Below are 21,066 nucleotides of genomic sequence, written 5' to 3'. Positions count from 1 at the left end.
CCCTGGTTCAATTCCTGGGTTGGAAAGATCCCCTGGAGAAGGGAAAGGCTACCCACTCCAGTATTCTTGGGCTTCCCTCGTGGCTCAGCTGGTAAAGAATCTGCCTGCAATGCAGGAGACCTGGGTTCAATCCCTGGGTTGGAAAGATCCCCTGGAGAAGGGAAAGGCTACCCACTCCAGTATTCTGGCCTGGAGAATTCCATGGACTGTGTAGTCTGTGGGGTTGCAAAGAGTTGGACACGACTGAACAACTTTCACTTTCATGAAAGGTGCTTTACTTTTAACTGAAAGGATGTTTGGGATTGAAGTAAGCAGTTGTCTTCTTAAAAATTTGTTTGTTTGGCTGAGCTGGGTCTTAGTTGCAGCACACAGGATCTTTTGTCTTCTAGTTACAGCACGCAGGATCTTAGTTGCGGCCTGTGAACTCTTAGTTCACCGGGCTCTATTTCCCCCACCAGGGATTGAACCCGGGCCCCCTGCATTGGGAGTGTGGAGCCTTAGTCATTGGAACACCAGGAAAATCCCTGGATTAAGCAGTTGTTGATAACAGTTAACATTTTGTAAATAGTCATTTAAATACTCATGGATGTTTATATTTTAAACTTGTTGAAGATTGTTCATCTCTTTAAATTTGTATTTTGAGACACTAGTTGATTATGTTTTGTTAATAGCGAGGCTTTTTAAAATAGAAAAATCCATAAGTGAATGTGCAAACATGCTAAAATTTGGTTTTCAGACTTGTATCTTTGGGAAACCAGTTTGCTGGACTCCTGCAAGCCTTGTTACGCTCTTGCGGGCAAGAGAAATAGGCTCTTCAAGCGAGCCATACACACCAAACCTCCAAAGTGGTGGCAGAAGCCTGGGAAGTCACCTTTCAGCCATGGGAATGGTTGTTTCCTGTTCCACAGGGGTGGGGTAGGCCCAGCTCCTGCTGCTTCATTTACTGAGCACACCTTCTAAGAGCTTGCCTGCAGAGTGTGGAGGTCCACTCTCCTCCAGGACAGTGGCTCGCGAGCTGCCACTGGCTCCTTCCTGCCTCCTGCCTGGGGTGGCCACTGGTGCTTTTCTCTTGCTGTGTGGTGAGGAGCCAGGAATGGGGGGCAGCTGCTGAGGAGGGACCCAGCATTTTGTTAGTGTGCATTAAAAAAAAAAAAAAAAAAAACAACAAACTGTAAAATAAGTAACCCACTTACATAAAAATTAGAATTTATGTATCAGCAGAAAGAGAAGTCAGGGTCCTGCCCCTCAGAGAAAACGACTCTTACCATCTTGATATATTTCTTTCCAGACATTTTTAAACTGGTTTACATTTTTTTTTTACTTTAGACTTTTCATCTTTATTCCCTTTCCAGCCTTTGGAAGCTGGAAACATGACAAATGTGTATGATGTAGGAAGGAACAGTCCCCGTATCCTCAGGCTGCAGAGGTCGTCACTGCGGGCGTTTTTAATTCTGTTCCTCATAAGCGGTAACCCTCTCCTGCCTCTGTTGGCTGGCCTTCCTTTGAAAACTTGTAGCTAGTTTTACTTAACTGGATTTTTCCTTTTTAAACTTTTTTTTCTTTCCTTAGCTTCAACCTCTACAGTTGTGTTTTTTGTTTTTGTTTTTTTTTTAAATTTTGGATAGAAAATGTTGAACACGCACAAAAGCAGACAGAACAGTATAATGAAACCCCTTGTTCCCCTCTCCCAGCCCTGGCAACCCTGAAACCATGGCCAGTCCACCCCACTCCCAGCCCACTCCCAGCCCTTACATGGACCTGCGAACCTTGTAACTGCCTTTGAGGGTCCTTCTCGGCCCTTCTGACCTCACTCTCTTCTGGCAGTGAGGAAGGACGAAGTGCCTGCCCTCCTGCACTCCAGACTTCTCGTGAGCCTGTGCTCTCTGTCCCAGGTCTGACCTGGGCTCTCCCCGCTCCTGAAACGCCTTGAAGTTCCCAGACGTTGGGTGTGGCAGCCTCCCATGCTCAACTGCTCATTCTCTTCCCTGTTAATGAAGGAGGCCATCGCTCAAATCATTTGGAAGGGGAAAAGTGGAATTTACTACCTGGGTGTTCCTCTTCCATGCTGTTCGTATAAATTTAAAACTTAGATTCCTGAGAATTAGATTGAACATGACAAAAATTGCTGTGTGGGCAGTTTAGTGAGCACTTGCAGATTGATAGAGCCCTTTGTAATAATGAAGGAAAAAGGTTCTGTAGGCTGCTTGGTTCCAGAAGGTGAGCTCACCAGTTACGGTGCTGCAGCTAATACTTCTCATTAACCCTTTGCTGGATGGCCAAAAGAAAATACAAGAAAGACAGTCCCAGACTCTTCAAATCCTAGCCTTCAGGAGAACCTAAGAAATCATCTTGTACAACCCTCTTCTTATGCACAGGGACCTTACATTGCATTCAGATTTACTTATCCTAGAATTTTTTATGTTGCCTCCTTTTAAGCTTATGAAATATTCTCAAACCATCACTATGTCATGGCCATGGACTTCTGCCATGGCTTGCTGTACCAGTGGTCAACTTTTGCATTTGATTACATAACCAAATACCACACAGAACTGGAAGACGTCAGACTTTTACTTGCCCCTCTTACCTGGCAGCCCAGTCAGTGTTTCCACCAGAGTCAGAGGGAATTTTCTTAGCCCAACTAAAAGATGGAGTTGGTTGTGTGACTACACGGTGATCCAAGCCCAGTTGTCCCTAGGAAAGGGAGTTGGTCTCTAAAATTTAGTGGGACCAAACTAAGGTCTTAGTTTAGTTTGGCTTCCCTCGTGGCTTTCCTGGTGGCTCAGATGGTAAAGCATCTGCCTGCAGTGCAGGAGACCCAGGTTCAATCCCTGAGTTGGGAAGATCCCCTGGAGAAGGAAATGGCAACCCACTCTAGTACTCTTGCCTGGAAAATTCCATGGACAGAGAAGCCTGGTGGGCTACAGTCCATGGGGTTGCAAAGAGTTGGACATGACTGAGTGACTTCACTAAGGTCAGGGCCTGCATTCCGACTGGGTTGCTGCTGTATGTGAGGCCCCTCCCAGCTGGGGATGTCTGGATGGCAGAAAGTCCCTTTCTCTCCATCTTCTCGACTGGCTCACCATTTCTGAGCTTCCAGAACACTGTTGTTGTTGTTGTTGTTTTTTTTTTTCACTCTCTTAAGACATGTTTTTAGGAAAACCGACCACAAGGTCAAGAGAGTGACCCTAGCCAGAGCAGTGTGTTCCCGTCACGTGGACCAGATGGAAAGCAGTCTGCGGGACAGGAAGCCCGACACCTGCTGCATCTGTCAGTGTGTCTAGTGGGCTGTGCTCCTTTTCATCTCCCTCTGTTTATCACACGTGTGACGTCACCGAAGGATTGCTCAACTTTGTTTGCCTGTTGGTGTTGTTCCTGAGAGGTTGTGACCTCCTTCAGGCCTGCTGTTTTCAGTCCGGTCTGACCCTGGGTGCATCAGTAGAACATGGTACGAGGACGAGGTCACTGGCAGCATGAGGAGGTGAACGTGGCATATCCAACATGTGTCGCTTCTCTGCTTAAAACTCCCTGCTGGGTTCCAATTACACGCGAAATATAAACACTTCCTCCTGGCCCATCGGGGCATCTCTCACTGGGCCTCCTCTCTAGCCTCCTGGCTTCCAGTTCCCTCCTTTCCTATCTTCTTTCTGTTTCTGGAATGCACCCAGCCACCCCGCACTGCCCACACCCCCAAACCTTTGCTCTAGTGATTTTCCTCCATGGGATGCTCTCCACTCTGTCAATATATGACTTCCTTTTATATACACAAATCTCAGTCTGTTTCCTCAGGGACACCTTTCCAAACCAAATCTGAGGTAGGTCCCAGGCGTTCTCATCACTCACTGTGTTTTATTTTCTTCCAAGTCGTTTTTGCTATGGTAAGCAATCTTAGCATTTATTTGTTTGCTTATTGTCTTTCTCTCCTCTTCGAGAGTGTAAGCTCCACAAGAGAAGGAACCTCGTCAGTCTTGTTTACTTGTATGTCTCCAGCGCCTAGGAAAAAAACATGCCTGTCATATAGTAGGAGCCTAATAAGTATGTGTTAAGTGGCTAATTGAGTGAATGAAAGTGGTTATTAGGAGCACGTTTGGGAGGAGGGTGTTGAGGATTCCAAAGTGACTTGATCCCAAGCCACGTGGCTGTTTCACTGAGAGAAGACCCAGGGGCGGCAGACTCAGGGGGTAAACATTCGGAGCTGCTGCTGCTGCCCCCCAAGGAGAGCCCCTCCCCCTCCCCCCCACCCCCGGTGAAAGAGATGGGCCACTTCACTCATTATTGAAGGCAGAGTGCTGTCCCTGGAGGAGATGTGGCGGCCCCGTAGGGGGTGGAACTGGGCCGTCAGGCGGGGATGCTCAGCAGGTGTTTTGGTTCTGAGGGGAGATTTGTCTACATCGTCATTGATGTCTGAGGGTGGAGTGGGCTGCACTAGCAAGTAGGGGTTTGGCAGGCACGTCGGACGTGCAAATGGAAGGTTGGACACTTTCAGGGAAGAACCTGGTGTGGGGAGGACTCTGCACAGTTAGACCAGGCAGGGTTTACAGTCCCTTTCCACCCAGAGTGGCAGCGAATCTGCCCTGTGTTTTTATTTTCTTGCGTGTGTGCTCAATCATGTCTGACTCTTTTGCAGCCCCATGGACTGTAGCCCACCAGGCTTCTCTGTCCGTGAGGTTCTCCCAGCAAGAGTACTAGAGTGACTTGCCATTTCCTTCTCCGTGTCTTTTCCCGACCTTCTCTTCCTGACCCATGGATCAAACCCCCGTCTCTTGCATCTCCTGAAATGGCAGGCAGAGTCTTTACCACTAGCGCCACCTCATGTGCCAGCCGTGCACTCTATCTTTTCCTTGCTCTTTGTGCTGATTACAGAGGATAGGGGAGATACCTATGTCAGGACCTCCTTCCAGTGGGGGTGGGGGCTGCAGGGAGGGTGTAAGATTCTGTGGGAGACACCAAATTTGGGAGGGGGGCAACCTGGTCTAGATCATTGGGAAAGCCAGCCAGAGGGAGTGGGTTTTACACAGGGGTCTACAGGACTGGTGGGGGTCATCAGGAAAAGAAACAGGAAAGCGCCCTGCAAGGGAGGTGATGGGTTTGAACAGTTTAAGAAGTTTGGTGACAGTTTGTGGTACTCAAGGGCTTAGGGCCAGGAAAGTTGAACGTGCACAGGGCAGACCTACATGATGACAAATTTTGTCACGATTACTGCTTTGTGATACAGTGACAGAGCACAGCATGCAGAGAGAGGAGTGGAAGAAACAAGCCAAAGGGCAAGAACGCTGGCAGGAGCCAGGCTAGTAAGACCTTAGAAGCCAGGACTGGGCTGCATGCTCAGGGCTGTGGGGGCCTGCAGGGTTTGCGCAGGGGGTAAAGGTGAACACTGGTGACCCACGTCTGGAAGGCCCTGCTCTCACTCCTGGTAAAGGGACGCTTGGTACTTTCCCTTCTGCAACAGGCTTGACCCTTTCAAGTACCTAGGACAGTCACTCTGCCACTGCTAAAGATGACTGCAGAGCAGAAGTGTGGAAAGGAATGGTTCCATCTCAGGGACTTTTAATTGAATAGGACTAGAGTTGATGGCTTAGAGGTTGTTCTGCAGTCAGTCCCTGTGACAAGAGGCTAAAGAGATGGCTGTGGGAGTAGGGATGTGGCTGCAAACAGCACTGGGAAAAGTCCCTGACAGGACTGCTGAATCCAGAGCCAAGAATGTGGCTTCTGCTCAATGAGAAGAGACAGGGAGGGACTTCCAGCTGTGACCCACTGAGATGGAAACATGGGCTGTGTTGGCTCGTCCTGGAGTTACCCCGACAGCGGTTGCTGGCGAGGGCGGTCATAAAAGGGAGCAGAGGCTCTGGATCTGCCCCAGTTTTGAATCCAGGGTTTATTGCATTACTAGCCAGGTAACCTTAGACAAGTGACCTGGAACCTCTCTGAGCCTCAGATGACTCATCTGTGAAACACGGTTTATATGGCTATTGTCAAAGCTACATGAATGTGTGTGGAGCCCCTGGCACAAAATAGATATTAAGTAAATGGTCACTACTGCTATCCTTATCATTTTTATGATCATCATTGTCAACGTTATGTTCATGTTGTTGTTCTAGATTGCAAAACACTTTCACGTGTTCTCAGTGAAGTTGAAACAGATTTCATCTCAGCTCGCTCCCACAGAATGAGGTTTTGCAGCCTTCCTCTCTCATAGCCCTGGTCACACCAGACCGCCACCGTGTTAGCATGCCTGCCCGCCCCATTAGACTGCGGGTGCCTTACGCAGACGGATCCTCTCACAGATGCCCAGTGCTAGAATAATCTCGTGGCCCCATTTCTGTGTATCCTGGGTCTGTGTAAGGAAGCTCTTGCTCACGACCAGAGCTCCTCAGAGCAAGTGGCTTCAGGATGTGAGCTCCCCACCCAGGAGGGCCTGTCACGGGCTGCCTGACAGGGACGCAGTCGGAATGTGGCTGACTGACTGGGAGGCCAGCTTGGAAGAGAAGACGCTTAAGCCCCTGTGTTGTGTTCTGTCAGCGTTTTCATTGGTGGAGCGCTGTGGTGTTCACTCAGGTTCATCCAAAGGGGCAGTCATGGAAGTCTGGGAGTGTGCACAGTGAGCCACACACGGCTGGCCTTGGGAACTCTCCCTTCCTCTGCTTCCGCAGCTCTTCACAACTCTCAGGACTCACCTTAGCCCCAGCAGATGAACATTTTTAATGTTTAAAAAAAAAATTAAGGAATACTTTTGTATGGAAGACTACTTTTTGAAACATCAAATTGGTCCTAGATGTTTGGCAGCATATACTACATAACCTTTTGGATTTGTATTTTCTCTTTCATAGAATAAAAACTCAAGAGTTCTGCAAGTTCACATTATGTAAATATATGTAATAAAATATTTACTTAGGGTTTCCATAAAAAAAGGTCCAAAGGAGAGAGTAAGAGAGCTCCTCTTTGCTGGTTTTAGAGGCTCTTCTGGGAATCCCGAGAGAAATTTAAGCCTCTCAAATCTGTTTTGATTGGCCCCTGCATGTTTTATCTCCTGTAATGAGCTCTTTGTCAGTTTGTCAATTTTGACTAAGGACAGAAAGTTCGTGTGTAGTAACAGCACACAGACTGAATTTAAAATGATGGTTTGTATCATGATGTAATAATCCTCTCTCTTTTCCTTTAGTCAATATTGACCTGGTAGGCCAGTATATTACAACTCTGACTTCAAAAGAAGACACTTTATTTTACCTTCTCCCAGTGTTGGTTTTAGATACTGGTAATACGGAAATTGGGAGTTGAGCCGTCTGAGACGCTTGGCCACGTTCTCTCCGGGCTGAGTTCCTCGATCTTTGCAGGCAGATCTCTCTGCTCCTGGTGACCCAACAACACAGCTGCGAAGCTCACACAGGGAAGCAGCTGAACTTTGAGCCACACTGGTTTTCCTCAGCTTTCCAGACAGCCCCTTCCTCTGTGGGAAATAGGCCTGTTCTGTGATCCCATAGCGGCCAATATTTCTTAGATGGGTTTGGGTTTCCCCTAAAGTATTAATGTTACAGGACTGGGTGGAAAACCCCAGTGCTGCCCTGTAGGAGGGTGGGCCCCGAGTGTGAGACAGATGAGAGTGGGGAATCTTAAATTCTTTTTTTCCCTGAACCTCTTATTTTAACCACCCCAAGTTTAAACACTTTTCCATTTTAAAAAATTGAGGGAAAAATCTTCCCCCAGTTAAGAAGAAATAAGGGAAATAGCTACAACAGCAAGGAGATCAAACCCTTCAATCCTAAAGGAAATCAACCTGAATATTCATTGGAAGGATCGATGCTGAAGCTCAAGCTCAAGCTCCAATACTTTGGCCACCTGATGCAAAGAACTGACTCATTGGAAAAGACCCTGATGCTGGGAAGGATTGAGGGCAGGAGGAGAAGGGGACGACAGAGGATGAGATGGTTGGATGGCATCACCAACTCGAAGGACATGAGTTTGAGCAAGCTCTGGGAGTTGGTGATGGACAGGGAGGCCTGGCGTGTTGCAGTCCATGGGGTCACAAAGAGTTGGACACAACTGAGTGACTGAACTGAACTGAAATAGCTACAGAGTTTGCAGCTAAAATGTGAGATACCTTAAGACTGATTATCCAGGTAAAGCAGAAGAAAAAGTGGTGACATGTTAGCGAGCGCCTCTGAGTCAGCTTGGCTATCAGGCTTGGTTATTTTAGTGAGTCATAACCAAAAGGAAATTGATCGACACGTGAACTTCCAAGTCTCCAGGTAGGCTGGTTTCATGTTCAGCTGTGCCCTCAAGTCCAAACAAGGCCATTGTGCATCTCCCTGTGATTCTCAGCCTTGTTGTTTTCTCTGTCAGCATAATTATGGAGCAAAGGTGTTTCCTTGACAGTTCCAGACTTATTGTCCAGAGTCTGGGGAGAGAGACCCTCTTTTCTGAAGTCCATATCAACCCCTGGAAACAGGCTCAGACGTAAAGAATAGACTTATGGACATGGGGAGAGGTGAGGAGAGGGTGAGATGTATGGAAAGAGTAACATGGAAACTTACATTACCATATGTAACATAGATAGCCAACAGGAATTTGCTGTATGGCTCAGGAAACTCAAACAGGGGCTCTGTATCAACCTAGATGGGTGGGATGGGGAGGGAGATGGGAGGGAGTTTCAAAAGGGAGGGGATATATGTATACCTATGGCTGATTCATGTTGAGGTTTGACAGAAAACAGCAGAATTGTGTAAAGCAGTTATCCATCAATAAAAAATTAATTAATTAAAAAAAACAGGCTCAGAGTAAATCTACTTGGGTCACATGCCTATACCTAGACCAGTCACTATGAACCGGAATGGGGTATAGTGGAATTCCGTCAAGCACATATTTAAATGGTGAGCAGTTCCCCTCTGTGCTTGTATCATCAGTGCCCATGCTGCTCACTGTCTCCAAGTCAAGGGCCATTTCACAGGTGTGCTTTTTTCCATATTCTGTCCACTCTGTGCATTTTCACGTGTACATGTTGGTGTGTATGTGTGTAATCACATACAGTATATCCGATAGATGATGTAGAGGATGTTCAAGAGTAAATCCTAAATGTATACCCTAACTAGCCCCCAAGCCCACTTTGATGCAGTTCCCACCAGCCTGAGTCCTTGGATCAGGTCTCTGGTAGAACTGATAGAGCAAGCGGGACCTGCTGAAAAAACAACTCCGCCAGGAAGGGAACAGGCAATTCTAAAAGGGAAAGAAAGTAGGTCTTTTACCAGAACAGCAAAGACAACAGGCAGACACACTAATTGTTGATTCATTCACTCAGGAAGTATTTATTGAGTGCCTACCATGTCAGGGATTTCCCTGGTGGCTCAGATGGTAAACGCGTCTGCCTACAAATGCGGGAGACCCAGGTTCGATCCCTGGGTCGGGAAGATCCCCTGGAGAAGGAAATGACAACCCACTCCAGTACTCTTGTCTGGAAAATTCCATGGATGAAGGAGTGTGGTAGGCTGTAGTTCATGGGGTCGCAAAGAGTCGGACACGGCTGAGTGACTTCACTTTCACTTTCACCATGTCAGGCATTCTTCTAGGCACTGGGCCCACAGCAGTGGACTTGACACTAAAGGCACTGCCTTACTGCAACCTTCACTGTAGGGGCAGACAGTGAACACAGGAGCCAGTAAAGATGCCCTGTGGTGTCTGGGAGTGATGATAGCTCTGAAAAGACCACGATAAACATCTTCAGCTGTGGGTTAGGTACTGTAGTGGTGCAGGTGGGGGAAACAGGTCAGAGCATCTTGTCTTGTTCTGGGATTCTGTCTCCATCGACCCTTATATGGTGAGAAGGATTTGGGTGGGCAAATCCTGTTGCAATTATTATCCCAAGTGTACGAAAAAGCATGAGCCAAGCAAGCATCCAAATGGGATGAGGTAAGATACATTCTGGGAGTGGGAAGAGGTTTCCCACGACGTCTGTGTAGAGAGTGCGTGGAAGATGAGCCATAAGGCTGGCAAGGTGGATTGAGGCGAGCCTGTGCAAGGGCATGAGTAAGAGGCTCGACATCACTGCACCTGTGGTTCTGCCGGGTATTAGCAGCAGTGTGGAGGGTGGGATGGGGGGAAGGGTGAAATCAGGTAGGAAGGCCAGCCCTGGGGCTGAGTGAAGGCTGGCATAGACCGAAGGGGCAGTGCTTTCAGAGGCTTTAGGGACTAATTCCTTCTGGTGAGCTGAGGATTCGTTAATCATCCAAAATGAGTCTTCTTCTGCAAGTGTACTGATGTTTACTCAGAGACAAAGAAAACTTTAGCAGTGGTAAACATCTTGTAAAAATGGTTAGTGTCGTCTATTCAGGATAAAAAAATCTCATCTGTTGGACTAGTGAGGAAAGTAACCCTAGCGTACTCCGCAGAGGGTCGGTGGAGAGCCTGAAGGAGGCAGCCTGGGCTCCCCGCCCCCTGACCTCGAAGAGCGACCTGCCTTCTCGGGGTAGATTCCCAGGAAGGGTCACCCTGGCCTTCAGTTCCAGGCTGATCAACCTTCTTGTGCATTTACAGGCAACTTTGAAGTGGGCGTGCACATTGCTGATGTCAGTTACTTTGTTCCTGAGGGATCCAGTCTGGATAAAGTGGCTGCTGAGAGAGCTACGAGTGTCTACTTGGTTCAGAAGGTAAAAATCAGTCTCTAGTTTCTTGGGTTGAAAAACATGCTTCTGTTATGTTATCTTCCTTTGTTTGTTTGTCCTTTTAAAAAAAAATCATGAGGAACAGCTCTTGTGTGTGCTGCTCACTCTGGAAATGCCCCACCCCTGGGGTCCCAGGAGCTTGAGCCCATGCTCGTATCATGAGTGGGCCATGGCCATAGGACTTAGCCTAGGATGTCTAGTATTTACCAAGTTCCTCTGGCATGCCCAACTTGTCCACCCCAATCACTGACCCCCTCAGAAGGGAAAGGACAAAGATTAACTCAGGTGGACCACAGACCTAAAGGGAAGGACTCGTGTCATCCTGGCAATGTGAAGGGTGGCAGTGGGTCTTTTTAAGAGGCAGTACTCTACTGGGTCGTTTTTTACTTGGTAGAGACCTTAAAACTGTCACTGACGATTTCATGTCAGTTTTCCCGCGTGTCCCTGTGGCACCACCATGCCCACTGCCTCCCCATCACATCATTTCCCAGATCGTGCCATCTGCCAAGGGTGTGTCTTTTCAGACACAAAGACAGAGGAGCCACATTCCAAACGCGTGACTGGCGTGGGGCCCAAGGCCTGTAAGTTCGCCCCACTATTAGAGTATACATTCCTTTCAAGTCTGAAACCAAGGCTCTGTACAAATAGAGGCATCAGCTGTGTCAGGGATTTCTTAGCTGCTCTCTCTTGTCTCTGGAGCCCACTTTGACCAGGGTCGCTGCAGCTTCAACATGGCTGTCATCTGAGGCTGTCACCTTGGATAATGGTGATATTATATATCCCATCATTCCTCAGCTCCAGGACCTTCTAGAGCTGTGCTCTGAGGCCTGAGCACCTCAGCCATACCTGGCAGCATGGGTGACATGTGGAAGATAGACTTCCAGACATGTCCCTGCCAGGGTCCAATAAGCCATGTCATTTGGCCTGTGAGTGCCCCAGCCGTCTGCTAACAGTAAGAATCTCTGCTGGGCAGAAGGGTTGTTGCATAGTTGAATCCTCATTCATTTCCCCAACCCAGTCCTGTACAGTCCAGCACTCCACCTGCCCCCCCCTTACACACATGGTCTTGGATAACTTATACCAGCAGTCTCCTTGCCAACCCCAAGAGGGGTACATTCTAGAATCCCTGGAGTCCGGTTTTAGCAACGTGCCTGTGTTGTGCTTACAAAGGTGCTGGCAGTTCTAGAACAGGAGTCCTCAGGGACAATCCAAAAGGTCCTAGGATGTCTAGTATTTACCAGGTTCCTCTCACATGTTCAACTTGTCCACCCCAATCACTGACTCCCTCAGAAGGGAAAGGACATAAATTAACTCAAATGGACCACAGACCTAAATGTAAAATGTGAAACTATAAAACTCCTACAAGATAACATTGGAGAAGATTTAGATGCCCTCAGTTTGGCAATGACCTTTTTGATGCAGTACCAAAGACACACCTCTGAAAGAAAGAATCGATAAGCTGGGCTTAATTAAAATTAAAAATCTATGCTCAGCAAAAGACACTGTCAAGAAAATTGGACATCTGGTTTATTCAGGTGTTCAGCTTTGCCTGCCATTTATAGTAGGTGCTCAGAACCTCCATGTAGGTGTTTTCTGCTGCTCCAGATATGAGAATACTGAAAGAGAGAGGGATGGAGTTGATCATTGAGCTGTGAAATTCTGGGTCAGATGCTGCATAATCATTCAGACCCAGTTATAATTAACAGTGTGTTATCAGTGACAGGTAACCTCTAGGCATAGTGGTACTAAAAGACCCAGAACCTTCAGTCACCCCTCAGTGGGAATGGAAAGCTGTATCCTCTTTTGAACAGGAGGTGTTCTACCCCAAAGACTTAGCTTATGTCCAAGCATCCATGCCCATCTGGCCTCTGTGGCCTGTTCAAACCTAAATGTGGTGTTTGAGGACTTCTGTTTGACCCCCATCCCACATGATGTCTGTGACACCTGTGCCCAAGCCGAGGGCAGGTATAGGTGGCCTAAGAGAATGCAGCCCAAATGCACCATCCACACAAATCACTGAACATCAACACGTGAGGCTTGCCGCCTGACCTCCCCTCCCCTGGCTGTGAAACCTGAGCCATCACCATTGCACTTCTATCCATGTGAATGAACAGTGCTGGCCCTCAGTGCGTGTTTGTGTTTTTTGGAGGGTCTACTCAACATTTTTCAAGTTCATATTCCACTCAGTGTTCACTTACAACCAAATAAGACCTATCAACTGGGACCAGAAGAAGTATTGTTATTGTTACACCTATTTCTACTGATGACATTCCTTGTTTCCTTTATGAGTTTCCTCATGCCTTTATTTAATATCCTCATTCATAGTAGCCTCAATTTCTGAGCTTCCCCAGTATAGGGTAGCCCACTAGTACCTCAGGAGCCATGAGTTACTTAGGAGGATATTGCATTTCTGGTAGGCTGACCTGAAGTGAGAAATATATCATCAAGCCTGGGTCTCATAAGGCATCCATTCAGAGTTATGGACTGAATGTTTGTTTCCCCCTCAAACTCATGTATTGAAATCCTAATCCCTAATGTGATGATCTTATGAGGTGGGGCCTTTGGGAGGTGATTAGGTCTTTAGGGTGGAGTCCTCATGAATGAAATTAGTGCCCTTATAGGAAGAAAGCCCAGAGAAGGCAATGGCAACCCACTCCAGTATTCTTGCCTGGAGAATCCCAGGGACGGAGGAGCCTGGCGGGCTGCCATCTATGGGGTCGCACAGAGTTGGACACAACTGAAGTGACTTAGCAGCAGCAGCAACAGGAAGAGAGCCCAGAGAGCTTTCTCATCACCATATGAGGATCCTGCAGGAAGGTGTCATCCCTGAACCAGGAAACGGGCCCTCCTAGACATTGATCTGCCATCACCTTGATTCTAGATGTCCCAGCCCCCAGAACAGTGAGAAATTAGTATGTGTTGTTTAAGCCACCCGATCTGAGTGTGATAAGATAGGCAGAATCTTTTAAAGTTGAATGGCCTGACAGTTTTACTTCTAGGTATGTACTTAACAGAAATGCATGCATGTGTTAGAAGGAAAACGTATGACAATATTTGTTGCAACACTATTAAAGTAGCCAAAAAACTAGAAACTATTCAATCCCATCAGCTGTGGTATAGGCACTCAGTGGGATGCTGTACAACAATGAGTGACAGCTCCACACACGAACGTAACGGGGAAAGAAAGCAGACACGAGAGTACACACTGTGTGAGTCCATTTACATAACGTTCAAAAACAAGCAAAGCGAGAAGTCAGGATAGTGATGGTGCTCAGTTGCTTCCGTCATGTCCAACTCTTTGTGACCCCATGGACTGCAGCCTGCCAGGTTCATCCGTCCACAGGGTTCTCCAGGCAGGAGTACTGGAGTGGGTTGCCATGCCCTTCTCCACAAGATAGTGATTACCCTTGAGGAAAGGGGCCCATCTGGTGGGGGCTTCTTATGATTCTTGGTCTGGGCCCATGAGTGTTCAGTTTGTGAAAATGCTTCAAGCTCTTCCTTATGAATTGTGTGTGGGGGGTGTGTGCGTGTTGAAATCTTTTTTCTTCTGAAGCTTGTGGGGGTGACTTTCAGCATTCCACTCTGGTTCCTTTTAGCGTATGCAAGCAGCCTACTCAGGCAAAGGAACTGACCTCAAAATCCAAGACCCCGACTCAGACTTGGCCCTCCTGAGAACACAGCTCTGATGTTTGTACCTTGACGACACTTATAACCTCAGGTTGGAGACATCCCGTCTACACCTCCTGCCCAGAAATGCGGTTGGCTCAATCCAGCCTTTGTTTGGCCCAGAGCCTTACTTAGGGAAGGGAGATGAGACTTTAAAACCCCTTTTATCTGCAAAAACTGTAACGTTGTGATGGAAAGAGAAATAGAGGTAGCAGTCAGACTCCATGAGGTGAATAAATGTGAAACGTTCTTCCCCTATAGATTCAAATGTTTAAGAAGTTTTGACCCAACTAGAAGTTCTTATTCCAAGCAGATGGCTTTCTCTTATCTAGCAGCCACACTCTCCTTTTTATAGCCAGGAATTACATTTCAAATTCAGAAAATGAAAATTGAGTTAAGTAACTAATCAGCCTGTTTCCTTTGCTCTTCTCTTTCCTTTGGTTTTGTGACTGTCACCGTTCTAGCATTTCTCTCTGGGACTGCAGAGTTGGGGCTTCTTGGCCCTGAAAGGCCAGGAGCTGAGTGGAGGGAGGGCTCCTGCTGCCGGACCCTGCCCCCAAGCTTGGCATTCGTGAGTGGTGCCGGCCGCAGCCTTGGGCAGCAGCAGCTGTGCTTTCTGATTCCTTTGAACTACTGCTCTGACCTTTCTTCCTACTCATTTGTGTTTCTTAAAGGACCGTGTCCAGGAACTTTTCTGCTGTTTTCACTTGACTTTGCCTATAAACGTCTGCTTCAAAGCTGCTGCTCTCCCCACCCCCCACCCAGGTTCCCTCTGTCTCATTTGGCAAAATCGTTTCTCTCTCTCTCAAGTTCATCAGACTGGGGCAGAGTGTGTGTGTTGGGGAGTGGGGGAGGGCATACCATCTGTAGGGAAGGTGGCATCAGTCTCTTTTCATTCCATGTTACTCACCTATAAGTAACTGACGCCAGCATTATAGTCTAAGCTTGATTTGGGAAATTCTCCCATAGATTAGGATAGTCTTCAGTGAAATAGATCTTGGGTCCAGATACTATGTTACTATCCAGATTAGCATCATGTGCATGCATTCTAAGTTGCTTCAATCATGTCCCACTCTTTGCAACCCTATGGCCCTGTAGCCTGCCAGGCTCCATGTGGAGTCCATGGGGATTCTCCAGGCAAGAATACTGAAATGGGTTGCCATGCCCTCCTTTAGGGGATCTTCCCGACCTAGGGATCAAACCCGCGTCTCTTATGTCTCCTGCATTGGCAGGTGGATTCTTTACCACTGGCACCACCTGGGAAGCCTCAGATATCACCATACTATCTTATACATGAAATTCTTTTTGTTGGGATTTTACTCACACTAATACAGATTTAGTTACTCGTTAACATTAGGGTACACTTAGAAGGAAAGATAAATTTGTATATTGTATTTAAATCCTATGAAAAAGCACTCTTTTTGACAAAAGATAGATATCTGTTAGGATACGGGACAACTGTCTATCTCAGCTTAGTCTTGTCCTGCTCAGAAGGATGTGACAGCTAGCTACTTAATATCCCCAAGCTATTTTCTCTGAGAGGGAAATACAAGGCAATAATAGAATTTAAGGTAATGTTTAAAAAATAAGTGAAGAAGTTTTTAAAATAAAACCTAAACAGTTGAAACCTAAACCTAAATTTTCTGCCTGTTGGCTCAAGCACTTGTGTTATTTTAGGTGTGAAACAGCTCAAATGAAAGTTCTCCCATAAATCTCTACGATATTTTATTGGTACTGCTTTATAATAGAGATCAAAGATGGGGATTGGAAGCCCGACTTAATATGGAGTCCAAAGAGTTTTAAGATGTTCCTTTATGACCCCAGCAGGTTGTCAGAGTGTTGATGTTTTGTTAATGTCAAACTGTGGAGCAAAGAGTTGATCAAATTCAGAATTCATGGAAGTGTTGATATGAAAAAGAAAACTCTTTAAGCAGAGATGTTGGCTGGCAGATGAATTATCTCTTCGCTGTAAGTCATTTCAGCCTGTGAGTGGGGAGCTAGCTGAATGTACCTTATCGTTAAAACCTCGAAGTCCTGAGAGAACAGGAGGAAAAACTCACCAAGTTCTCAGGCTCTCATAGCCAGTGGGCACTGCCGGTGGGAGAGAGGTTTGGGAGCTGGCAGAGGCCTGGGGTAAAAGGGGCAGAAGAAGCCCCTGCAGCCTGCCTCCACCCCCGCACCCCACCCGGCGCTGGAGAACCCCCAGTGGGCGTTGCCATCTGCCCCCTGCGAGCTGTTGTGACCCCTGTATCACGGCTAGTCCTTCCTGTTCCTTTTTTCCTAGATGATTGATTCTCCCCTGTCTGTGGCCCTTTCCGCTGGTCACAGGGCTGTCCTGGCTAACCCATTGCTGAACTTGGCCAGCCTGCCCGCTGTGGCTTTAGCAGATGTTTCTGCTCTGTGAGGCTAACAGAAGATTTTATAGTCTTGATGGTACCCCCACCCAGCTGCCTTGGGCAATTTACCTAAGTGATCCATTTCTCTCCACTGTCCTAAGCCCTGGTCCACAATGCTTAGAAAGTCAGTGTGGGATCTTCAGTGTCCTTTTTTCCTGTAACCGGCTTTTAAGATCTGCCCTGACCCAGCTTTGATTCTGGCCCTGAAACAGGCGTAAGAAGACTTAGCACCCTTTAAGCCCCTTTCCTTTTCTGCTGCCTGAAGTGTCACCAGTTAGCATTTGTTGAGTACTGGCTGTGTACCAGGTCTGGAAAGACAAGAGAGAGGCTGCTCTTGCCCTGGGTGGTCAGGGGAGGTAGGCAGGGAACAGTGACAGTACCCTGCACTGCCTGTGGGTGTGGAAGTGCTCCGCAGAGAGGGAGCATCAGAGGAGAGAGGAACTGTCTCTCCCTGGACTGGTGGTGGGAGAGGAAATTTTTTAAGAGCCAGGAAGGCTTCATCAATTGATTTTTGAGCAGTGTTTCAAATTGTGAGTAGAAAATTCCTTGGTAGACAAAAGTGGTTGGAGAGAGCATCTCAATTAGAGGTTAGAGAAAGCATGGAACATCCAAGGAACAGTACGTAGTTTGGAATTGCTGGGGTATGAACTGCAGGGGGAGCCAAGAGATGAAGTTTCAAAGGCAGACCAGGGAGCTTGGGTTTCATCTTGCGGTCAAGCAAGGAAGTGACATCATCTCCTTTGACTAAGATAGAAAATCACCTTAGCCACTGTGTGGTTGAGGAACAGTGAGACAGAGCAGAAAGGTACTTATCGGTACGAGGGCCCCTCCCCTCAGTCATGGCCCCTTGAGGCTTTGAGTAACCACCCCAAAACAGAGAGAGATCTTTGCTCACAGAATCATAGGCGAGTTGAGCACCGCAGTGGTATCCAACTGGACCCCAGAGAATAGAGCAGTAGATGTCTTCAGCCTGGTGGTTGAGGAACATCCTGAACAAGGAGCATTCACATCCGCCCCCAGACTCGTCTCCTCCCAATCTAGCAATCACATCCCACAGCAGAGCATGGCCAGGTACGTGGGAGAGGTTAGCATCCCCTGTCAGCTCTGCCATCTCTTTGGAGATGGATTCTGTGGGCCCTCTGCCGGCTTCCTCTTGAGAGCTCCTGGCCGCTGCCCATGGAGGATGCAGGCTTGTACTGAAGACCTCTTGGCCTTCATGATGACGTTTGGGCCTTTGCTCATTAGCGGGATGAGCAAAAAAATAAAATTTCTGAATTCAGCTCATCAGCCATTGGGGGAGATAAAGACAATGTGTCCCAGTGTAAATAGGATTGCAGATTATCACTGGGTGGAATTTAGTAAGAAGATTTGAAAGTCTGGAAAATGATATGGAAATCTTACCCAGAGTAATTTCAACTCTCGAACTCTGCTGATGGTTTAGGATACTTAGGATATGTCCCAAGACAGACGAAGGTTCCACATTCGAACAGCAGAAGAGGGAGAGGAAAAGACTCAGAGAGATTTTGAATGCACAACTTGCGGGACCCGGAGCTAATTGGATGGAGTAGGGGGGGAGGACCTGCCCCTCTTGGTTATTTTCTCCATCATTGTTCAGCCAGGACCTGTGCAAGACTGTCAGAGGACTTGTGGATCTGTAGAGTTGGGACAGGGAAAGTGAGAGCGTTTGAGAACTTAGAAGGAACTCTCCACGTGGGCCACACTGAGTAATGAAGCTGAAAAAGACACTGTGGAAAACTCTCCAGGGATGAGGGATGCCTATGCGTTCACAAGATGCTGGTGACGGTCAGCGGTTTCTCACCTGCTCGAGCACTCACTTCTCTTTTCCAGTCAGACATTGTGTCCTGTACTTAGCACCCTACCCCAGGGTCTCTCCAGGACCGTGGCAGGTCTCAAGTAGCCAAGTGTGGGGACCACTATGCTGTCTAGGCGAGTCTCCCCCGAAGCAACAGAACTGGTACGTGCAGAAGCCACTTTCCGAGTGGCTGTCTCAGCCTCCCTCCCACAAGGTCCCTGACGTGCTGCGCACTCGACACACGTGCCGTGCGCCGCGGGGCAGTCCCAGCACCACGGGCGGAGAACAGGCCCAGTTTATGAGAGGCCCTGACATGCCGAACCACGGATGTGCTTGTAACATCTTCATTCCTTTGCTTTTCGGAAATAACTGTCTATACAAAACTATATGGATATAAAGACTGTTTTCTCAGAAGTCCACCTGAATCCTGCCTTAAGATCTAGTGAAAGCTTATTGAAAGGAATGCCCTTTAAAAATTAGGCATAATTATACTACCCCAAAAGTTTTAATGTTTAGCTTGTTTTCCTCTGTGTAAGACATAGGATATCAAGCAGTGTTTATAACCTTGGTCAGCTGCTGAGTGTACCGATAGTTTTTAAGCGAGAATAGCCAGAACAGTTTAATAACAATAACAATAATAATAATAATGTGTGCTCAGTCATGTTCAACCCTTTGCATCTCCAGGGACAATAGCCTACCAGGCCCCTCTGTCCATGGGGTTTTCCAGGCAAGAATACTGGATTGAGTTGCCATTTCCTTCTCCAGGGGATCTTCCCGACCCAGGGATCCAACCCTGGCCTCCTGCACTGGCAAGTGGATTCTTTACTACCAGCACCACCTGGGAAGCAGGCTTATCATACACTTAAAATACTAGCTGCCTATCAACTTGTTAAGTACAGATGTTCAAGTGGAAGTTTACTATGTAGTTCATAAAATGTTTCATGTGATAATGATAAACAGTTAATTAAAATAGACAAAAATAGGTGATTTGTTTTCTGGGCAAAAGTCAGCCATTCATTTGTAAACTGTAAGTGCCTGCTGTGTGTCAAAGCGCTGGACAGAGAGACAGAAACAGTCCTCATTCCTGAAGATTCCGTGGTCTAGTGGAGAGGAGAGTCACATAAAGGAGCAATTAGGCTGAGAGCAAGAGCCGTAGATGCGTCATGAGAGCTCAGGGGGATACAGTGAGTGACAGTTCAGAACTGCCTCAAGTCCTTTTGGAAAGAACAGGAGCAGGTCGGAGGGAGGTATAAAACACAGTGCCTGGTCCCCCTAGGGGAATCTGGATAACTGTTTCAGAGATGCTGATGAGCTGAATCTTAAAGGATGTACAAAAGTCGGCCACATGAGAAACTCTCAGAAAGGTGCTCCAGAAAGAGGGAACCACAGGTGCACGAGTGGAGCAGCAGGCAGGTCCGGGGCTCTGGTTACTGGAGGGGCCCAAGGCAAAGGCTTACGAAGAACGAAGGTCCCCTGGGAGGACTGAGGGACCCGGCAGACCGTGGGGTGCCCAGTGGGCTGACTTTGAGCATCTCCAATATTAGTTTACTAATGACAGAGCCAAGACTCGGAATTACACTAGGTTTCCCAAATTACACAGGGCAAGACCCCTATGTCTGTCTTTTTTGTTTTTTTAGTGGTAAAGCCCTTTTTGCAAATCAAATCTTAACCCCAGTCTCCAGTATGTAAAAATAGATTGTATTTCATTAACATAAACTTCTTCCACATTTAAATGTATAACAACCTCACACCAGTCACAATGACCGTCAAAGATTTAAAACAGTTATGAGATCAAGTAATGAAAACCGGTGGCCTTCTTTTTATAAACTCTTCTGTTTTTGTAATAAATTTAAATTTACAGAAAAGTTGCAAAGATAGTACAGAGAGGTCCCGTATACCACACACCCAGCTCCCCCCACCCCTTCCTAACATCTTACATTACCATGGTACATTTGTCATAACTGAAAAGTTGACATTGGAACATTGCTATTAACTAAATCCATACTTTATTTGGATTTCCCCAGTCTTTCCACCAATTATCTTTCTGTTCCAGGGTTCAGTCCAGGGTACCACGTTGCATTTAGTTGCAATGACTTTCTTTTCACAAACACTAAAACACAAAGTCAGGAAATATGTTACATTCTCAGATGTTCAGCTGTATGATTGAAAAAAGATACTGCCTTGAACCCTTAGAAAAAATACTGCTGCTGCTGCTAAGTCGCTTCAGTTGCGTCTGACTCTGTGCGACCCCATAGACAGCAGCCCACCAGGCTCCCCCGTCCCTGGGATTCTCCAGACAAGAACACTGGAGTGGGTTGCCATTTCCTTCTCCAATGCGTGAAAGTAAAGTCGCTCAGTCGTACCCAACTCTTAGCGACCCCATGGACTGCAGCCTACCAGGCTCCTCCGTTCATGGGATTTTCCAGGCAAGAGTACTGGAGTGGGAGAAGAAATACTAACTCTCTGTAAAAGAAAAAAAGGTACTAAGCTTGGACTGCAAGCATGCAGGGCGAGCAGCTTGCTACTGAAATGGTGTGCTGTGCTT

The 21,066-nt window shown here is 47.2% G+C and overlaps 1 protein-coding gene across 6 annotated transcripts in view; it reads left to right on the top strand.

The window, feature by feature from the left end:
• The window catches only part of DIS3L2 (DIS3 like 3'-5' exoribonuclease 2), a 356,275-nt gene that overhangs the window by 220,298 nt on the left and 114,911 nt on the right, over positions 1-21,066 (top strand). For all 6 annotated transcript variants that reach the window (XR_015140204.1, XM_086335398.1, XM_086335394.1 and 3 more), the window contains one exon: positions 10,519-10,631. Coding sequence is in view for 5 of the 6 variants with exons in the window: in XM_086335398.1 (XP_086191524.1) it covers positions 10,519-10,631 (113 nt within the window). In the remaining variant the exon portion in view is untranslated. The remainder of the gene's footprint in view (positions 1-10,518; positions 10,632-21,066) is intronic.

Source organism: Bos grunniens, chromosome 2, assembly GCF_055505025.1.
Source record: "Bos grunniens cultivar Pamir isolate PY7600 chromosome 2, Bosgru_T2T1.0, whole genome shotgun sequence".
In the NCBI taxonomy this organism is placed as follows: domain Eukaryota; kingdom Metazoa; phylum Chordata; class Mammalia; order Artiodactyla; family Bovidae; genus Bos; species Bos grunniens.
Note: the sequence above shows the minus strand (reverse complement) of the source record. Positions and strands in the feature narration are given on the sequence as shown.